General features: G+C 48.1%; 2 protein-coding genes across 2 annotated transcripts; both read left to right on the top strand.

The window, feature by feature from the left end:
* The first annotated feature begins 443 nt into the window (after nucleotides 1–443).
* Nucleotides 444–1,818, top strand: LOC120731296 (olfactory receptor 142-like). Its single transcript, XM_040028274.1, has one exon. It carries the CDS (start codon nucleotides 711–713, stop codon nucleotides 1,653–1,655), a length of 945 nt encoding a protein of 314 aa, XP_039884208.1. The 5' UTR covers nucleotides 444–710; the 3' UTR covers nucleotides 1,656–1,818.
* A 12,009-nt stretch (nucleotides 1,819–13,827) lies between these two features.
* LOC120731387 (olfactory receptor 142-like) lies at nucleotides 13,828–14,538 on the top strand (the record flags this gene model as incomplete). Its single annotated transcript, XM_040028398.1, has 1 exon — nucleotides 13,828–14,538. A coding segment is annotated over one exon (711 nt), but the record flags the coding sequence as incomplete, so codon positions are not given.
* Between the last annotated feature and the right edge of the window lie 7,596 nt (nucleotides 14,539–22,134).

Below are 22,134 nucleotides of genomic sequence, written 5' to 3'. Positions count from 1 at the left end.
TTTAGCCAGTTTTCCGGGTGCCTCTGTAGTCTCGCTCATTGTACACTTATATCACAAAGCTAATTCAGAAAATATAACTGACATGATGTCTATATTTAAGAGAATATCAGCATTATAATGTGAATGTATAATATTGTTGTCAGGCCTCTGTGTAACTGTAGGAGAAAAATAGTTTGATAGAAACAGCATTAGAATAGAATAGAATAATCCTTTAATTGTCCCACAAGGGGAAATTTGGTTGTAACAGCAGCCAGAAAGACACATATAGAAACAAACAGGACACAGAACAGAAACATACACTCATCCCTGCTGGACAACATCTCCCACCCCATGCAGGAGACTGTGACAGCACTGAGCAGCTCCTTCAGTGGCAGGCTGCGGCACACACGGTGTGGGACGGAGAGATTTCGCAGGTCTTTCCTCCTCACTGCTGTCAGACTCCACAACAAAGACTTTAACTGATCAAACACACACATCCACACACACTGAGTGCAATACTCTTTTTCTGACAAAGTTGTATTTTTACTCAGTTGTATAAAGCATTTGCATTCTATTTCTATCCTATTGTATATTTTATTCTATTTATTGTACTGTATATAGTATTTTATTTTATTCTATAATTAATGGGAGGTGAAGAGGGACAGCAGGCATTAGTCAGGTACAGACGCAGCAGCTCAGTGCTCTGTTATGTTGTTATTTTAAAAAGGTAGATGTGCCCTCTGATCATGGATAATCAGTCTAATGAAAGAAGTTTCATTCTGTCAGGATTTAATGAGACGATGAATTTCACAGTACCCCTCTTCTCAGTTACTTTACTGTATTACTGTGGGATTTTGTTCTTCAATATTTCTCTTGTGCTGCTCATTGTCTTGGATGAAAGCCTCCACGAACCTATGTACATTTTCCTGAGTAGCCTTTGCATTAATGCACTTTATGGAACCACAGGTTTCTACCCAAAATTCCTTTCAGATTTACTGTCGTCTTCTCACAGAATCTCCTATGAAGGGTGCCTTTTACAAGCTTTTATCGCGTATTCATTTTCTTTTTGTGATTTGTCTATTTTAACTGTCATGGCCTTTGACAGGTATCTGGCTATATGTCGACCTCTGCACTACCACTCTTTCATGACTAAGAGGAGGCTTTCACAGCTGGTGTGTTTCTCCTGGCTGACACCTTTCTGTCTTTTTTCCATTAATGTCCTGTTTACAGCAAGACTCAAGTTATGTGGTATAAACATTCAGAGAGCCTTATGTCTAAACTGGTTAATTCTTAAACTTGCTTGTCCTGAAGCTGACACTTTTCCAAATAACATCAGTGCATATGTGATAATTGCTATCTGTTATTTTCATTATGTTTTCATAATTTGGACTTACATATATCTTATTAAAACATGTGTGAGGTCCAGAGAGGACAGAGTAATGTTTATGCAGACCTGTGTGGCCCATCTGACTTCTGTGATCATAAATGCCATTGTAATGGCTGTTGATGTGATGTACTTGCGCTTTGGCTCCAGAGATTTACCCCAAAGCCTCCAAAACTTCATCACTCTTGAATTTCTCATCATCCCTCCAGTTATGAATCCTCTCGTGTATGGATTTAAACTCAGCAAAATACGAAACAGAATCTTGAGTTTAATTTATTTGAAAGGGAAATGATTTCCATTAAGGTTAGATTTCCTTATTTAAAACAATTCAAAAATATTCAAAACAGATGCAGCAATATAAATACAAGTCTTTCTGAAGGCACTTGATTCAGAAACATTTAGTCATGTTTGCCTTGTCTAAGGCAAACATATATTTGGACTAGACTAATTTTACTAATATTCTTTGTTATATTTATCATAATATGACATAAATTTGTCATATGTGTCATATTTGCTCAATCCAGCACGAACATTAAATGAAAACAACATTTTTTTCATGTTTTTGACTAAGAATTTCATTTGAAAAAGGATTCTGCATGAGTTTTTTAAGTACTGTTGTAAAATTCATCTATATACCATTCAGAAATCATCACAAATTGACATTTCATTTCTTTGCCTTGCTGTGTCTTGATGTTCAAGGTATATTAGCTGATATATGTGCAAGTTGATTAAACAGGTTTATTTCAAAGTGTTTTAGGTTTAAAGTAAACAAAATATTGTATGAAATATTCTGTTGTAAAGGGCTGGTTAGTGCAGGCATCCCTGTGTGTTACATCTCAGTTTATCACAAAGGTCAGTTAACAATGCTTAATGTTTCTTTTTTTTTCAATAAACACGTTGCATGTATAAATATAAGGATCAATGTTATTAGTTTGTATTTATTTTTTCAGTAGTCTGTATTTATTTATATAGAGTTTTTTTTTATTATTATTTTGGAAAAATAGTAATAGTAATTGAACTGTTACCTACTTTTATTTGGCTTTTTTTTTTAATTTATATGTAAATTTCTCTCTGTACATTAATTAATGACACCATAATTCTGTACTTTTTGAAATCTGATCATATATCCCCATTGCTTGACATACTGTAGTATTTATCCATTCATCCATCCATCTTCATCCGCTTTATCCGAGGCCGGGTCGCGGGGGCAGCAGCCTAAGTAAAGAGGCCCAGACCTCTCTCTCCCCAGCCACGTCCTCCAGCTTATCTGGGGGAACACCAAGGCGTTCCCAGGCCAGCTGAGAGATATAATCTCTCCAGCGTGTCCTGGGTCTGCCTCGGGGCCTCCTCCCGGTGTCATATGCCCGGAACACCCCAATCCGTCTGTCGATCTCCGGCTCCCTTCTCCCATCACTCGCGAACAAGACCCCGAGATACTTGATCTCCTCCACTTGGGGCAGGAACTCATCCCCGACCCGGAGTGGGGACTCCACCCTTTTCCGGCTGAGAACCATGGCCTCAGATTTGGAGGTGCTGATCCTCATTCCCGCTGCTTCACACTCAGCTGCGAACCATTCCATTGCGAGCTGGAGGCCCTCACCCGATGAAGCCAACAGAACCACATCATCTGCAAAAATCAGAGATGAGATTCTGAGGCCACCAAAGCGAAAGCCCTCCGCCACTTGGCTGCGCCTAGAAATCCTGTCCATAAAAATTATGAACAGAACCGGAGACAAAGGGCAGCCCTGGCGGAGCCCATCACCCACCGGGAACGAGTCCGACTTATTGCCGGCAATGCGAACCAAGCTCTTACAACGGTTGTATAGGGATCGAATGGCCCGTAGCAATGGGCCAGACACCCCATACTCCCGCAACACCTCCCACAGGACACCCCGAGGGACACGGTCGAATGCCTTCTCCAAGTCCACAAAACACATGTAGACTGGTTGGGCAAACTCTCATGCACCCTCAAGTATCCTCGAGAGGATAAAGAGCTGGTCCAGTGTTCCGCGACCAGGACGAAAACCGCATTGTTCCTCCTGTATCCGAGGTTCGACTAGTGGACGAACTCTCCTTTCCAGCACCCTGGCATAGACTTTCCCAGGGAGGCTGAGGAGTGTGATCCCCCTGTAGTTGTGTTGGGATTCAGAGATTCGTTTATTGCTACCATATAATTTGCCTTATGAAGAATGTATTAATAACATGTTTCACAGTATCATTTATCAGTAATATTTCCTACAGGGTTTATATTGCATTGAATATGTCTGTCATCACATTGACCTTTCTATTTTTATAGGTTGAGTTCATTTTATACACAATGCATAAATGTGCTTGGTTAGAGTTGATGTTCCATTCTAGAAGGTTTTAAGCTTCACTGGTGAAAGTGTCCAGATGATACATGCTGAGGGGAGATGAGAACATAGCAGGTTAATTGCATGCACGCTTACGATACACATATTAATCTAGTAGCAGGTCTGAGCGAAGGCCTAAGCGTCTTCTGCTTCAGTTTGAGACTGGCTGCAAAGTACTCTACTTAGTGATTAATGACGAGGGTCCATTATTAGCTCTCAGAGATGCTAAGACCTGAAGTTATTACCTTAAAAGGCAAGTAATGTAGAAAGGAGAAGTTATATGTCGGTGTAAGGTTATATGTACGTGATGTACCCTTGTCTGCACGAGTTGAACTTTTGCCCGTCTGTCACCATGTATTTTTGAACTGTATTGACGTAGGTGTGATATTTTGTCCTATAAAACCAGAACCCAATGTATTCTTGTCAGAGCAACCCATTCCGTATGCTGACGGTTGGTTGTTCTCCTGTGATAATAAAACTCATCGTTTGATTGCACTTTTCCAGAGCCTCCGTAGTTTGTTGTCTGGTCTAAAGTTGATCGATCTCGCAGCAGTTGGAACACACCCTCCGGTCCCCCTTCTTAAAGATGGGGACCACCACCCCGGTCTGCCAGTCCACAGATACTGCCCCTGATCTCCATGCAACATTGCAGAGGCGTGTCAACCAGGACAGCCCTACAATGTCCAGAGCCTTCAGGAACTCGGACCTCATCAACACCAGGGGCTCTGCCACCAAGGAGTTGTTTAACTGCCTCAGTGACCTCACCCCCGGAAATTGGCAGGTCATTCCCCTCATCCCCAGACTCTGCTTCCTCCTCGGAAGACGTGTCAGTGGGATTAAGGAGGTCATCGAAGTATTCCTTCCACTGCCTGACAATTTTCTCAGTCGACGTCAGCAGCGCTCTGCCAGCACTATACACAGTGCAGGTAGAGCACCGCTTTCCCCTCCTGAGACGCCTGACAGTTTTCCAGAATCTCTTCGAGGCAGTCCGAAAGTCTTTTTCCATGGCCTCTCCGAACTCCTCCCACACCCGAGTTTTTGCTTCAGCCACTGCCCGAGCCGCATTCCGCTTGGCCTGTCGATACCTGTCGGCTGCCTCCGGAGTCCCACAGGCTAACCAAGCCCAATAGGACTCCTTCTTCAGCCTGGTGGCTCCCTTCACCTCTGGTCTCCACCATTTGGTTCGGGGATTACCACCACGGCAGGCACCAACCACCCTGCGGCCGCAGCTCAATGCAGCAGCTTCGGCAATGGAGACGCTGAACATGGTCCATTCGGACTCAATGTCCCCAGTCTCCCTCTGAATGCTGTTGAAGCTCTGCCGGAGGTGTGCGTTGAAGATCTCGCGGACTGGGGCCTCTGCTAGACGTTCCCAGCACACCCTCACTACGCGTTTAGGTGCACCAGGTCTGTCCAGCATCCTCCCCCACCACCTGATCCAACTCACCACCAGGTGGTGATCAGTTGACAGCTCAGCCCCTCTCTTTACCCAAGTGTCCAGAACATATGGTCGCAGGTCTGATAATACGATTACAAAATCGATCATCGACCTACGGCCTAGAGCGTCCTGGTGCCACGTGCACTTATGGACACAGGGTGTTCGTTATGGCCAAACTGTGATTAGCACAGAAGTCCAATAACAAAACACCGCTCGGGTTCAGATCAGGGAGGCCGTTCCTCCCAATCACGCCCCTCCAGGTCTCGCTGTCGTTACCCACATGAGCATTGAAGTCTCCCAGCAGGACAACAGAGTCTCCAGGTGGAGCACCTTCCAGCACCCCCCCAGGGACTCTAAGAAGGCTGGGTACTCTGAACTTCCACTCAGCGCATAAGCGCAGATGACAGTCAGGACCCGTTCTCCAACCCTAAGGCGCAGGGAACAAAACCTCTCGTCCACCGGGAAAAACCCCAACGTACCGGCAGCAAGCCGAGGGGATATTAGAATACCCACCCCAGCCCGTCGCCTCTCACCAGGGGCAACTCCAGACTGAGACAGAGTCCAGTCCCTCTCCAGGAGACTGGTTCCAGAGCACAAGCCATGCGTAGAGGTGAGCCCGACTATATCTAGCCGGTACCTCTCAACCTCACGCACTAACTCAGGCTCCTTCCCCACCAGAGAGGTGACATTCCATGTCCCTATTGCCAGTCTTGGCAGCCGGTGGTCAGTCCGCCAGGGCCTCCACTCCTGGTCGCCACCCGGCACACAATGCACCTGAACCCTATGGCGCCTCCTGCGGGTGGTGGGCCTGCGGGAGGATGGGCCCATGTCTCCTTTTCGGGCTGTGCCCGGCCGGGCCCCATGGACTAAGGCCTGGCCACCAGACGCTCGCCCTCGGGCACCCTCCCCGGGCCTAGCTCCAGGGCGGGGCCCCGGTAACCCTATCCCGGGCAGGGTAAACTGTTCCCTCGATATTCTTTTCATAAAGGACATGAAGGACCCGTCCCATCCTGGCAACAAACTGTTCCAACTTCTGCAATCTGGTAGAAGGTTCCGCATCTTCCGGGCAAGGACAGAGAGACTCAAGAGGAGCTTCTATCCCCAAGCCATCCGTGCCCTAAACACACACACCCGCCCTCTCACATCATCTATAATTGACTGAGACAGGACTCTTCCAGACACTAAACCAAGGCACAATGTACATTTCAATTCCTTTAATTTTAAATATGTTTATATTGACTATCCTGTAAAATAGTCAGATGTCTATTCATATTAATGTACAGAATTCACCTGCTTGCTGCTACTACTGCACATTCACCCAGTGTATATACTATATGTGTGTGTATATATATATATATATATATATATATATATATATAATGTTCTTCCTCTACACCCCCCCCCATTTTTGCACATGTCGAGGAGCATGTCAGGCTACATTTCACTGTGTGTTATACTTGTATAACTATGCATGTGACAAATAATAAAGAACCTAGAACCTAGAACCATAAGGGTCTTCTGAATCGCTCTTTGTCTGGTCCCTCACCCAGGACCAATTTGCCATGGGAGACCCTACCAGGGGGGCAAAAGCCCCCAGACAACATAGCCCCTGGGATCCCTGGGACACACAAACCCCTCCACCACGATAAGGTAGCGATTCAAGGAGGAGTGTAGTATTTACTACTTTAAAAATTAAAGTTTTGTTTAGCATATCAAGCATAAAATTGTGCTGTTGTTGTTTTTTGAAGTTTTTCAATCCCATAGCATAAAATTAAAAAAAAAAACAACAACAAAAAACAATGCAATAATAGTATTTTAACAGTAACTCCCTTCTCTTCTACTCCTTCCTCGCCTTAACTAGGAAGGAGGCTCTCTCAGCTGGTGTGTTTCTCCAGGCTAACACCTTTCTGCCTTTTCTCCATCAATGTCCTGCTAACATCAAGACTCAAGTTGTGTGATATAAACATTCTGTCACGGCTGCCGAGGCGAGCCATGTGGTATTGACGGGAGAAAGGACCCAAATCGCAGGCAGTAGATGATAATGCTGGTGATGTTATATTTACACAGTGGTGAGATGACAAAACAGGCAAGAGGGAAGACAAAACTAAAGACCTAAACTGGGAAAGCTAAATGACAAACCTGAGAGGGTACCAGAATGGGGTGAGAGGCAGAGAGACACGGACGAGGAACAGGACACCGTGGACCACAGAGTAACGCAGACTGACACGGCGTAACACAGACGAACCGGCATCAGGCAGGAGAACACACAGGGCTTAAATACACACACCAGTAATCAGGGGATGAGAGACAGAAGGGCAACACAGCTGGGAGAAATCAGAGCTGACGGGACAGGGGAAACGTAAACTGAACACACTCACATCAGACAGAGACCTTCACAATAAGACAGGAAACTCAGACACAGAGAACCAAACAAGACACAGAACTAAACAGACAGATTCGCAAACAGTGGGGGGGGGCACCATAGACAGACAGAGACAGACCGAATATAACACATAGAACTCGAACAATAATAATCATCATCATAATAAACTAAAAGCGCTGGGTCACCGACCCAGGACCATGACAGTACCCCCCCCCCTCAAGGGCTGGCACCAGACAGCCCAACACAAGAAAATGAAAGAAAAACACAAAAACCGCCCAAAACAGAAAACAACCCGACCAGGGCGGGCAGCGGGGGTCCATGAAGGAGGGCTCGAAACAAAACACCGAAGCACAAGAAAGTCCCAAAACAAAACAGGAGTCCAAAAAAGAACAGTTCAGGGGGCCGGCCGTGCGGAAGGCAACGGCGGCGATGTGGAAACAGTTCAGGTGGCCGGCCGTGCGGACGGCAACGGTGGCGACGTGGAAACAGTTCAGGGAGCTGGCCGTGCGGAAGGCAGCGGCGGCGACTCAGGCGAAAGGGGTCCAGAGGCCGGCCGTGCGGAATGCAGCGGCGGCGATTCAGGCGAAAGGGGTCTGGGGGCCGCCCACGACGGAGATGACGCCCGACCAGTGGCCTGGAAGGCGGCCAATAAACCACAGACCCAGACGAGGCTGGACCAGGCGACGCCGAAGGCGAAGACACGGAGGCTGGGCCAGACGAGGATGAAGCAGCTGAAGCGGAGGCTGGGCCAGACGAAGGCGAAGCAGCTGAAGCGGAGGCTGGGCCAGACGAGGATGAAGCAACTGAAGCGGAGGCTGGGCCAGACGAAGGCGAAGCAGCTGAAGCGGAGGCTGGGCCAGACGAAGGCGAAGCAGCTGAAGCGGGGGCCGGGCCAGACGAAGGCGAAGCGGGAGAAGCTGAGGCGGAGGCCGGACCGAGCGAAGCGGGCGAAGCTGAGGCGGAGGCCGGACCGGGCGAAGCTGAGGCCGGACCAGGCAAAGCTGAGGCCGGAGCTGGACCAGGCGAGGATGAAGCCGGAGCTGGCGACGCTGACGATGCTGATGAGGAGGCTGCTGCAGGCGACGCTGATGCTGATGAGGAGGCTGATGCTGATGAGGAGGCTGCTGCAGGTGACGCTGAAGCTGATGAGGAGGCTGCTGGTGGAGCAGGCGGCGGCAAGGATGAAACTGCTGCTGCAAGCGTGGATGAGGCTGCTGGTGGAGCAGCTGGTGGCTGGACGGGCTCCTCAGGCCCCCCAGCTGACGAGGCAGGAGGCTGGACGGGCTCCTCGGGCCCCCCAGCTGACGAGGCAGGAGGCTGGACGGGCTCCTCGGGCCCTCCAGCAAGAACAGTCTCAGGACCAGTGGGCTCTGGCAGGCATAGAACAGAACCAGCAGGCGCACAGGCCTCTGGCAGGGACAGAACAGAACCAGCAGGCGCACGGGCCCCTGGCAGGCACAGAACCGGACCAGCAGGCGCACGGGCCTCTGGCAAGCACATAGCAGGCTGCAGCTGCACAGAGTATTGACTCTGCTCAGGCAGCGACAGCCGGGTGCAGTCCTCAGCTGGCTTCTTAACCTCCAGGGGTCCAGAGTCAGCTGGGGGCTGAAACCCAGCCTCAGGGGAGGCCCTGGAGTGCATCTCAGTCTCAGAACTGGCCAGCCTTTGAGGAATGCTGACATTATTAAATTTGTCTCTCTGCTTGGAATGGATGGGCGAAGAACAGTGTTTTTCAGGTTGAATTGACTTGTATTGTTGTACAGGTGGAGAAACTGACACAGGATGCAGGGCTGGTGGCTGCTGAACAGGAGGCTGAACTGAGGGTGACTGACATAATGGTTGTGATGACAATGGTGGTGGAGTGGGAGACTGAACGGATGATAAGGCTGATGATTCTTCTGCCAACTGGGCTACTGACTGGGCTAGGGATTGCAACATAGTTTGCAGTAAGTCTGGCTGTGACTGTAACTGAGCTACGGGTGGTGAGGCTGAATGTGGTGGAGGTGGCGACTGAGCTTCTGGCCGGGCAGCTAACCGAGCTTCTGGCCGGGCGGCTAACCGAGCTTCTGGCCGGGCGGCTAACCGAGCTTCTGGCCGGGCGGCTAACCGAGCTTCTGGCCGGGCGGCTAACCGAGCTTCTAGTAGATAGTCTTTTTTATTTTCAGATTCCAGATTAAAAGTCCTGGTTAGCATAACACAGGACTCGGAAGAGGCAGAATGAAAGCAGTCCTTTAAATCCTCAGAGCACGTGTTAACGGACCTTGGAGTATCTGACAAAGAATTAACCGTTTCTGAATTAATCTTTTCACATTTGAATAAACCTGAGTTGACTGGCATTGAACTACTAGACTCAGGATCAACTGACAGAGTGGTCATGAATGCAAGCTCAGATGGAACAGAAAAAACACTGTGTTCCTGACTCACAGAATCTGCCGGTAACTGACGGCCGCGTGGACGTCACTTCCACCTGGGAGAAGGGGCTAGAGCGGCAGGGGAAGCGGGCGGTGATATGAGGCAGCTCTGAAGTGGCTGCTCCTGCTGTGGGGTGGATAGGCTGGGTGGAATGAGGATGATTCCCAGTGCTTTGTAAAAAGCCTGGGCTGGTGTGAGCTGGCCACTGGGGGGCTGCATGTACATGAAACAGTCACTCTAGCTGACCCCGAGGGCTTGCTTGGCGAGCGAAGGATGACGACAGCGTGACCGCCGTTTTGCCCAGAAGGAGGGAGAAGCCGACTGAACGGGCGGCATTTTGTCCGGCTGAGAGTCCTCTGGTGGACTGGGGAGAGGATCTTCCGGTAAGCCAGGCAGGTCAGCTGTCGCAGTTGGGGGGTGAAGATGAAGCGTGTTGAGGATGAAGTCCTGTACGAGTGGGTTAAGTGAGTCCAGCAACCAGGAGTGATTGGAAACAAGCCGCTGTAGTCGGGCCTCCAGAGCATGACGAAGTTCCTCCCCCTCATGCTCTAGCCACAGATTAGTCCATCTTGAAACTGAATCGGTTAATTCCTCCCGAAGCTCCTTGGAAGGTGCGAATGCCGCTGGGTGCATGTTTGGCTGGTTCGTACTGTCACGGCTGCCGAGGCGAGCCGTGTGGTATTGACGGGAGAAAGGACCCAAATCGCAGGCAGTAGATGATAATGCTGGTGATGTTATATTTACACAGTGGTGAGATGACAAAACAGGCAAGAGGGAAGACAAAACTAAAGACCTAAACTGGGAAAGCTAAATGACAAACCTGAGAGGGTACCAGAATGGGGTGAGAGGCAGAGAGACACGGACGAGGAACAGGACACCGTGGACCACAGAGTAACGCAGACTGACACGGCGTAACAAAGACGAACCGGCAACAGGCAGGAGAACACACAGGGCTTAAATACACACACCAGTAATCAGGGGATGAGAGACAGAAGGGCAACACAGCTGGGAGAAATCAGAGCTGACGGGACAGGGGAAACGTAAACTGAACACACTCACATCAGACAGAGACCTTCACAATAAGACAGGAAACTCTGACACAGGGAACCAAACAAGACACAGAACTAAACAGACAGATTCGCAAACAGTGGGGGTGACACCATAGACAGACAGAGACAGACCGAATATAACACATAGAACTCGAACAATAATAATCATCATCATAATAAACTAAAAGCGCTGGGTCACCGACCCAGGACCATGACACATTCAGAGAGTCTTGTATCTAAACTGGTTAATAATTAAACTTGCTTGTCCTGATGTTGACACCTTTAGAAAAAACATCAGTGCAAATGTAACACTTATTGTTTATCTGTGTCATTGGCTTTTTATAATTTGGACTTACATATATCTTATTAAAATATGTGCGAGGTCCAGAGAGGACAGGTTAAAGTTTACGCAGACCTGTGTGCCCCACCTGATCTCTTTGATGACTTTCCTGTTTTTTCTTGATCCAGTGTACATGATATCTGGCTCTACACGTTTACCTCAAAGCCTCCAAAACTTCATCACTATTGAATTTCTCATCATCCCTCCAGTTATGAATCCTCTCATATATGGATTTAAACTCACCAAAATACGAAACAGGATATTGGGTTTATTTTATTTTAAAAGAACTTCAAAATTAAGAGTTTCTTGTTCACCAAATAAAAATAGAGCAAAATAAAATTTCAAAAATGTACATTATTCTCTTGTACATGACAGCAAATGAAGGCCTCATAACATTAACTATAAATGCACCAAGACAACCAAGTCTCAGTAAAAAGCATTATTGTTTACTTAAATTTGACCTTTAGGCTATCAAAGATCTAAAGACAACTAACACATATTTTACCTTTTGAAAATTTATTATTATTGTTTCTTGTTTTTACATTTTTTCAGATGTAAACTAAAATGCATTTCCACTTGTGGTTTTAGGTTTAATCCAGGTCATCTTATCGTTTGAACTTAAGGTGTCATAATGCCATATCTCTAACACGTTCCATTAAGATGTAAATTGGTAAATTTATTGTCATTTACAGTAAATAGGTTTATGTTTCTCAAGTAACAGACTCATTTTTTTGTATTACTTTCCCTGGAACACTCTCTCACAGTCTGTGTCTAAAACCTAAAAGAGAATTATGGATTTGATCAACTGGTCTCTGAATGCTATTGACACCCTTTAACGAGAAGTCTGGGCTCGGGAGAACCCGGGTGCCCTGGAGGGACTTTCCCTGCCAGATACACGATGGACGGGTGGCAGAGGATCGTGTGCCTGGCGGGACTGTCGATCGAGGACGCTGAAGATATCTACCTATTCGGAACCATGATAACAGGGTTCTTGCTGATCGGAGCTGGCTTGGCCCTGGCTTATCGGAGAATTAAGAGAGCGGAACCGGCTGTTCAAACCCCCACAAGGCTGCCCGCTGGGATTGGAACGACAGGTGCGACTTCTCAGAAAGGGCTCACTGAAGGCAGCATGGTTAAGAGCTTGGATGCGCTTACGACTGCAGTGAATGCTCAGAATAACACCTTTGAGCGTATGTATGTTGGATTACATCAGGAAAGAATCAACTCAGAACAACATCTCTGGGCGGAGCTGGATTACACCTCGGATCAGTTGGCTGCGGTCGTGAGGTCTCAGAATCTGCTATGTGAGCAAAAAGAGTGACAAGACCACAGAATCGACGGCTAATAACATCACGGAGAAGCTCGCAGCTATTAACGGGAGACTGAGAGACCAGTGTCGGAGTGTTAAAAAACAGCTTGAAATTCTCAATTACCATCATAACCCGGCTACCCCTTCGGCGCCAGCTCAAGGCTGGAGCCGAACAACAACTCCCTGATAACGACTGTGTTGAGTCTGTTCCTTCCCATTCCCTACAAGGCCACCTGGGTTGGCTGGAAGACTGTTTACTTAGCCTGGCAGGGCGAAGGACACTATCTCAGCTGAACTATGGACACGCACACACATACATATACTGATACTGATAAGCACTCTGTTTTGGAGGAAGGAAGGTTCAGGGTTTCAGTAGTCATCATCATGGGCTCATCGGATTAGAATGAGAATAAGCAGTCATCATTTGCAGGTTTTGTCGTTTTATTGTATAACAGGTAAAGGAAAGAAAGACACACATGGACTGCTCTCTCTCAGCTGCCGCCCCATGTGGGAGTGAAGAAAGAGTGAGGGGTAGGTGAGTGCAGTCCTTATATAACGAGTGACAGGTGAGTGCAATTAAGGCCAAGCACCACACCCAATCAAAGGTGACAAAAAGAAACAAGGTGCATCTGGTGAAGTGAATGTGCTAAAAGGTGAGCCTTTACAACAGCCGCCCCCATATTTCTACTGAGAAATATGTTCAAAGGATTAGAGATGCTCCTTTTCTCAAAGCGGGGGCAGAGGAATCAGACATGCTACAGGTCTGATATAGGTTCAGGGGGTCGACCTAGAGGTCGACAATGCAGGCCAGACAGTTCAGGGGGCCGACCATGTAGCCAGTGGTGGCGGTAAAGCAGGTCCAAATGCCAACCGCGTGGGATACAGCTGCAGGCCCAGACCTGCAGACCATCAGGCAGTTTTGCAGGTGCTAGCGGTATTTTACGGGGCTTGGCAGAGGCAGGACCAGGTGATCCAGGAGCAGGCAGCGCCCTGACCACTGGCGGAATGGCAGCCACAGGCGGTGGAACTGGTGATAGTGGCACTGCAGGTGACAACGTAGATACTGCTGATGGTAGAGTAGGAGGTGGCTGAATGAGTTCAGAGCCATCAGCGGACACAAGGATGTGCTGGAGCGGTTCTCCTGAACCTGAACTGGAAGATGTGAACAAACATTGGGCATGAGGTTTCTACCCAAAATTCCTTTCAGATTTACTGTCGTCTTCTCACAGAATCTCCTATGAAGGGTGCCTTTTACAAGCTTTTATCATGTATTCATGTGTGTGCTGTAATTTGTCTATTGTAGCTGTCATGGCCTTTGACAGGTATCTGGCTATATGTCGACTTCTGCACTACCACTCTTTCATGACTAAGAGGAGGCTTTCACAGCTGGTGTGTTTCTCCTGGCTGACACCTTTCTGCATTTTTGCCATCAATGTTGTGCTTACAGCAAGACTCAAGTTATGTGGTATAAAGATTCAGAGAGCCTTATGTCTAAACTGGTTAATTGTTCAACTTGCTTGTCCTGAAGCTGACACTTTTTCAAATAACATCAGTGCATATGTGATACTTGTCATTAATGTGTCTCATTGGCTTTTCATAATTTGGATTTACTTATATCTTATTAAAACATGTGTGAGGTCCAGCAATGACAGAGTAAAGTTTATGCAGACCTGTGTGCCCCATCTGACTTCTTTGATCATAAATGTCACTTTAATAGCTTTTGATTCGATGTACTTGCGCTTTGGCTCCAGAGATTTACCCCAAAGCCTCCAAAACTTCATCACTCTTGAATTTGTCATCATCCGTCCAGTTATTAATCCTCTCATGTATGGATTTAATCTCACTAAAATACGAAACAGAATCTTGAGTTTAATTTATTTGGAAGGGAAATGATTTGAAGTCAAAAATATTCAAAACAGATGCAGCAATATGAATACAAGTCTTTCTGAAGGCACTTGATTCAGAAACATTTAGTCATGTTTGCCTTGTCTAAGGCAAACATGATTCTTTGTTATATTTACTAATATTCTTTGTTATATTTGTCATATGTCATATTTGCTCAATCCAGCACGAACGTTAAATGAAAACAACATTTTTTTCATGTTTTTGACTAAGAATTTCATTTGAAAAAGGATTCTGCATGAGTTTTTAAGTACTGTTGTAAAATTCATCTATATACCATTCAGAAATCATCACAAACTGACATTTCATTTCTTTGCCTTGCTGTGTCTTGATGTTCAAGGTATATTAGCTGATATATGTGCAAGTTGATTAAACAGGTTTATTTCAAAGTGTTTTAGGTTTAAAGTAAACAAAATATTGTATGAAATATTCTGTTGTAAAGGGCTGGTTAGTGCAGGCATCCCTGTGTGTTACATCTCAGTTTATCACAAAGATCAGTTAACAATGCTTAATGTTTCTTTTTTTTTTTTCAATAAACACATGTATACATGTATAAATATAAGGATCAGTGTTATTAGTTTGTATTTTTTCAGTAGTATTTATGTATTTATATAGGGTTTTTTTTATTATTATTTTGGAAAAATAGTAATAGTAATTGAACTGTTACCTACTTTTATTTGGCTTTTTTTTTTTTGTTTTAAATTTATATGTAAATTTCTCTCTGTACATTAATGACACCATAATTCTGTACTTTTTGAAATCTGATCATATATCCCCATTGCTTGACATACTGTAGTATTTACTACTTTAAAAATTAAAGTTTTGTTTAGCATATCAAGCATAAAATTGTGCTGTTGTTGTTTTTTGAAGTTTTTCAATCCCATAGCATAAAATTAAAAAAGAACCCCAACAAAAAACAATGCAATAATAGTATTTTAACAGTAACTCCCTTCTCTTCTACTCCGAACACCGAACAAAAACAAGCTCCAGCGAACCAAGTGAATTGTCCAAAACACAGTTCAGGAGGCCGGCCGTGCACACGGCAGCGGCGGCGACGCGGAAACCGTTCAGGCGGCCGACCGTGCGGACAGCAACGGCTGCGACGGGGAAACAGTTCAGGCGGCCAACCGTGCGGACAGCAATGGAGATGAAGCCGGAGCTGGACCAGGCAAAGATGATGAAGCTGCAGCAGGCGAGGATGAAGCTGCTGCTGCTGCCGGCGGCATGGATGAAGCTGCTGCTGCTGCCGGCGGCGTGGATGAAGCTGCTGTTGCTGCCGGCGGCGTGGATGAAGCTGCAGCCGGCGAGGATGATGAGGCTGCAGCTGGCGGCTGGACGGGCTCCTCGGGCCCTCCAGCTGACGAGGCAGAAAGCTGGCTAGGTTCCCCTGAACCTCCAGCTGACGAGTCTTGGGGCTGGACGGGCTCCTCGGCCCTCCAGCTGACGAGGCAGGAAGCTGGACGGGCCCCTCGGACCCTCCAGCGGAGACAGGCGGCTGAACGGGCCCCTCGGACCCTCCAGCGGAGACAGGAAAGTGCTGGCCGGGCTCTCCAGAACCCCCAGTGGAAATAATCACTGAACCAGCGGGCACAGGGGCCCCTGGCACACGCAGGGCTGAACCAGCAGGCACACGGGCCTCTGGAAAACACAGATCAGAACCAGTAGGCGCACGGGCCTCTGGCAGGAACAGATCAGAACCAGCAGGCACGGTGGCCTCTGGCAAACACATAGCAGACTGCAGCTGCGCAGAGCATTGACCCTGCTCAGGCAGCGACAGCCGGGTGCAGTCCTCAGCTGGCTTCTTAACCTCCAGGGGTCCGGAGTCTGCTGGGGGCTGAAACCCAGCCTCTGGGGAGGCCCTGGAGTGCGTCTCAGTCTCAGAACTGGCCAGCTCTTGAGGAATGTTTTCATAGTTATTAGGTTTGTCTCTCTGCTTAGAATAGGAAGTTGTTGACCTGTCCTTTATGGGTTGAACTGTCATGGCTTGCTGTACCGGAGGAGTTGGTGAAGATGAAGGCTGAGTAGGTGGCTGAGCTGATGATAAGGCTGATGAGTATTCTACCAACTGAGCTAGTGACTGGGCTATGGATTGTAACATAGTTTGTAATAAGTCTGGCTGTGGTAGTAACTGAGCTATGGGTCGTGAGGCTGAATGTGATGGAGGTGACGACTGAGCCGCTAACTGAGCTAGTGGCTGCTGGGCAGCTAACTGAGCTACCGGCTGGGCAGCTGACTCAAAAAAAACACAGCCCCGGTATAAACAGTCACAAGGTCTGGCGAAACAGACAGAGTGTCTTTTCCACTCACCACAGCCGGCAACTCAGAGTCTCGGGACCTGGCTGTGGCAATGGGCGGCGGCGGCGTGAACGTCGCTTCCTTCTCGGGGATAGCTCCGACTGGCCGGGTAATTCCTCGTCCGGCAGGCCGGGCCGCAGATTGCCCGGCGGGCAGTGCAAAACATTCACCGCCGGGCTGGGTCGGGAAGCGGTAGCAGCTGGAGGGTGAAGGTGAAGTTCGTCAAGTATGAAATTCTGTGCGAGCGGGTGAAGAGAGTCCAGTAGCCAGGAGTGAGCACACTGTGTTCTGTTGATCTTATGTGCTGCACAATAATGTTTAATATTTAGTATTTACTGTCATATTCCCATATATCATTGTGATGTTGTTTATTCTATTACTCTTGTTCTCTTCTGCTTGTTTTGTTTTTTCTTTCTCAGCAGGTGATCCAGGTGATTGATATATGCATTTTTTTTCTTTTTCTTTTTTTTTCTGCCCGTTCTGTTGGTTTTTGTCTTTTGCCCTTCTCCCCCGTCCCTCTTCTCAGCTGTTTTCTCTTTCCCTCTTTCTTTCTCCCCTTCTTTCCCCCAGTCAAGTCTGTCCCGTATTCAGCAAATGAAAATAAAATAAACGATAAAAGGTGAATCAAATGGACCATTACGGCAAGGCTGGGATGGTCAATTTGGTAAAGTAAATCCGTTGGGCATCTTTCTTTGCCTTTAGACAACAATTCTGATGGCAAAAGAGCCAAACGGGACAGGCGCAAAGGAAAAAAAAAAAAAAAAGCCAGGAGTGAGCAGAGATTAATTGTTGTAGCCTGGCTTCTACAGCGCGGTGAAATTCCTCTCCCTCACGTTCGAGCCACAGGTTAACCAACCTTGAAACGGAGTCAATCAATCCCTCCCGAAACTCCTGGGAAGGTGCGGATGCTGCTGGGTCCATGTTTGGTCGGCTTGTACTGTCACGGCTGGCGGGGTGAGCCGTGTGGTGTTGGAAGAAAAGGAGGACCCAAAATGCAGGCAGCCGACTGATGATATGAGTGAGGGTTTATTTACAGGTGACAGTGGCAGAACAGACAACGAAGCATGAGAAAACAACTGAAGAAACCTAAACTGGGAGAACTAAATGACAAACCTGAGAGCATACAAAAGGGGTGTGGGGCAGAGAGACACAGAGACAGGAACGGAACACCATAGAACGCAGACGAGCCGACAACGAACACAGACCGACACCCACTATATATACACACACAAGGTAATCGGGTAATCGCACACAGGAGGGAAGAACAGCTGATCTGAATACACATGATGACTGGAGGACACAAGCTGAACACAATGACAACAGACACAGACCTTCAGAATAGAACAGGAAATCCAGAACACGAGCCTTCAAAGTAAAGCAGGAAACACACAGACTGATTTACAACACAATACGGGGACATGAACAGAGCACCAAGGACAGACACAGGTAGGGCTGAATATACACCAAACTTCAGGTTCAACCCTAAAAGAAATACAAAATCAGAATAAACACAAGGCACAAAAAGGAACTTCAAGGAAACACAAAATGCTGGGTCAAAATGACCCAGGACCATGACAGGAACACACAGATGAAACATAGTGAATACGCAGACGGACCAGCAACTACAATGAAAGAGGACACGACTTAAATACAGACAGATGGTGGACACAGCTGGGAATAATCAACAAGACGAGACAGAGGTAAAACTGAACACACTCACATGAGACGCAGATCTTCACAATAAAACAGGAACAAGAAACCATCACACTAAGACGCAGACTCGACATAGAGAGACAGACAGAAAATGACACATGGAACTAGACAAATACTAAGCAGACACAACTGAAGAACAAATCCTAAACACAAACAGAAACATGAAACTCTAATAATAAACATCATAATCATCATTAACAAAACAATAGAACAAGAAAACAATCCCTGATGCAAACTTAAACCAAAACATAATAAACTCAAAATACTGGGTAGAAACTGACCCAGAACCGTGACAGTACCTCCCCTCCAAGGGCTGGTTCCCGACAGCCCCAAACAGAAAACAGAACAACAAAACCGAGCACCAGACCAGGGCGGACGGAGGGGGTCCACGAAGGAGGGTCCGAAACAAAAAACAAGGAGCACAAGAGTCCAGAACAAACCAAAAACAGGTCAACACAAAACAAGACTATTCATGAATCCACAGTAAAGTCTGGGGGTCGACCCGGAGGTCGACAACACAAGAGCCAAAACAGTTCAGGGGGCCAAACCGTGCACACGGCAACGGGCAAACAGCTCCGGGGGCCGACCGTGCACACGGCAACGACGGCGACGGGCAAACAGTTCCGGGGACCGTCCGTGCACACGGCAACGGGCAAACAGTTCCGGGGGCCGACCGTGCACACGACAACGGGGCGACGGGCAAACAGTTCAGGAGGCCGACCGTGCGCACGGCAACGGCGCAGGCAAAACCAATCAGGAGGCCGACCACTTGGAAGGCAGTGGCGGCCACTGAGCAGGTCCGGAGGTCAGCCGCGATGCCAGCGGCGGCGACGAACTCTTTCCGGAGGCCGTCCCCGAAGGCCATGATTCCAACTTAGAGGCCTTGAAAACGGCCGGCAGAGGCGAAGCGGAACAGATCGAGCTGGCTCTGATGGCGGTGTGGTAACCGCAGGACCAGACGAAGACGAAGGCGGAGCTGGACCAGGCGAAGACGAAGGCGGAGCTGAAGCTGGACCAGGCATAGATGAAGGTACGGAGGCTGGACCAGGCGTAGATGAAGGCACGGAGGCTGGACCAGACGGCAGCGGGACGGCTGCGGAACCTGACGGCAGCGGGACGGCTGCGGAACCAGACAGTGGTGATGCAGAAGTCGCGGGGATGATTCAGCAGGTGACGGCTGAACAGACTTCCCCGGACCGTCAGCAGATGTGAGGATGTGCTGGCAGGGTCCTCCAGGACCCTCAGCTAACGAGGCGATGTGCTGGCTGGGTCCTCCAGGACCCTCAGCTAACGAGGCGTGGTACTGGGTGGGCTCCTCGGACCCTCCAGCAGACGTGGCATGAGGCTGGACGGGCTCGTCGGACCCTCCAGCTGACAAAACCTGAGGCTGGCTGGGTTCTCCCGAACCCCCAGCTAACATGGCTTGAGACTGGACGGGCTCCTCTGGCCCTCCAGTGGAAACAGACACTGAAGCAGCAGGTACAGAGACCTCTGCCAGTGTGGACACTGGCTGGGACTGAGCAGCACAGTGGCTAGACTCAGGCAGCAACAGTGGGATGCAGTCCTCAGAGGGCTGAAAGTGTTCCCCGATACACTCAGCAGAGGATGGAGGCGGACGGGTGAACTCACTTGAGCTCTCAGGGGGTGCTGAGAGCTGACACTGTTCTGGTGAGTTCTCCGGTGAGGCTGCTGGCGCTGGCGTCTTGACCTCTAGGGGTCCAGAGTTGGCTGGTGACTGACACCCAGCCTCTGGGGAGGCCCTAGAGGGAGCAACTGTCTCTGACATGGCCAGCTTAAGAGAACCAGCAGATATTGTGGTGAAGTGTGTTCCCTGCTTTGAATGAGACAGTGAGGATGGTGGCTGAGTAAATGAGCGGGCAGACAGCTGAACTGGTGGCGACAGAGCATTAGGCAGCGAAGCGGCTACAGACTGACCTACAGGTAGCAGAGACGATTGTAGTGGAGTCGTAATAAGTGGTGGAGTGGCTGACTGAACTGAGGGCAGCGCGGCTGCTGACTGAACTGAGGGCAGCGCGGCTGCTGACTGAACTGAGGGCAGCGCGGCTGCTGACTGAACTGAGGGCAGCGCTACAGGCCTGGCATTTGACTGGGATGGAAGTGAGGATGGGACAATGGAGCGGACACGGTCATAAACATGGAACGAGGGTTCAGAACAGGCAGTCTTAGAAGCTATGGCCATGGGCGAGAAATCATTGTTGTCCTCAGTAGAAACACAAAAAATTGCCCCAGAAACAACAGTCACAGAAGCAACAGAGTCAACAAAAGTGTCCCTTTCACTCACCACAGCCGATTGTTTACATGTCCCGACATCCGGCTGTGGGGTGCCACGCCGATGGCGCAAACGTCGCTTCTTTCTTGGAGACGGCTCCGACAGGCCGGGTAATCCCTCGTCCGGCGGTTCGGACGGCACATCCTCCGTTGAAGCGAGCAGGCGAGCGGTAGCGGCAGGGGGGTGTAGGTGAAGCTCGTGGAGAACTAAATTCTGCACGAGCGGATGCAGAGAGTCCAATAGCCAGGGATAACTGGAAATAAGGTGTTGTAGGTTGGCTTCCACAGAGTAAAGAGAGGCTTCTCCCTCATGCTCTAACCACTGGTAAATTAATTTAGAAGCAGAGTCGATAACGGCCTCCTGAAGCTCCCTGGGTGGGGTGACTGCCGCTGGATCCATATCTGGCTGGTCCGTACTGTCACGGCGAGTGAGAAGAGCCATGTGAAAAAAAGGAAAAAGAGGATCCAAGCGCAGGCAGTCGTGAAGGTGTGAAGGTGATTTATTGACACAAAAATATAGAGAGGCAAACGACAAAACGGAGAACTAAACTATACTGGGACAACTAAACTACAGAGCATGAACAAGAACACGAACCTGAACATAAAGGAAGGAAGGAAGACGATGGTACATGATGTTGACGACAGGGAACACACGGATGAAACATGGTGAATACACAGACGGACCAGCAACTACAATGACAGAGGACACGACGTAAATACAGACAGATGGTGGACACAGCTGGGAATAATCAACAAGACGAGACAGAGGTAAAACTGAACACACTCACATGAGACGCAGACCTTCACAATAAAACAGGAACAAGAAACCATCACACTAAGACGCAGACTCGACATAGAGAGACAGACAGAAAATGACACATGGAACTAGACAAATACTAAGCAGACACAACCGAAGAACAAATCCTAAACACAAACAGAAACATGAAACTCTAATAATAAACATCATAATCATCATTAACACAACAAGAGAACAAGAAAACAATCCCTGATGCAAACTTAAACCAAAACGTAATAAACTCAAAATACTGGGTAAAAACTGACCCAGAACCGTGACAGGTTGGCTGGATGACTGAATGGACTGAACTGAAAACACACATGAGGAATGGACAGAATGTCAAGACTGGGAACTGAGGGCTTAAATACACAGTGTGGAGTTGTGATATGATGTGATAACATTAGGTTGCTGCATTATAATGTGAATGTATAATATTGTTGTCAGGCCTCTGTGTAACTGTAGGATAAAAATAGTTTGATAGAAACAGCATTAGA

The sequence above is a fragment of the Simochromis diagramma genome, unplaced genomic scaffold (assembly GCF_900408965.1).
Source record: "Simochromis diagramma unplaced genomic scaffold, fSimDia1.1 OVJJ01000343.1, whole genome shotgun sequence".
In the NCBI taxonomy this organism is placed as follows: domain Eukaryota; kingdom Metazoa; phylum Chordata; class Actinopteri; order Cichliformes; family Cichlidae; genus Simochromis; species Simochromis diagramma.
Note: the sequence above shows the minus strand (reverse complement) of the source record. Positions and strands in the feature narration are given on the sequence as shown.

Bases quoted from the DNA above. Each gene is read 5' to 3' on its own strand.
- LOC120731296 (XM_040028274.1), top strand. From the start codon at position 711: ATGTGCCCTCTGATCATGGATAATCAGTCTAATGAAAGAAGTTTCATT.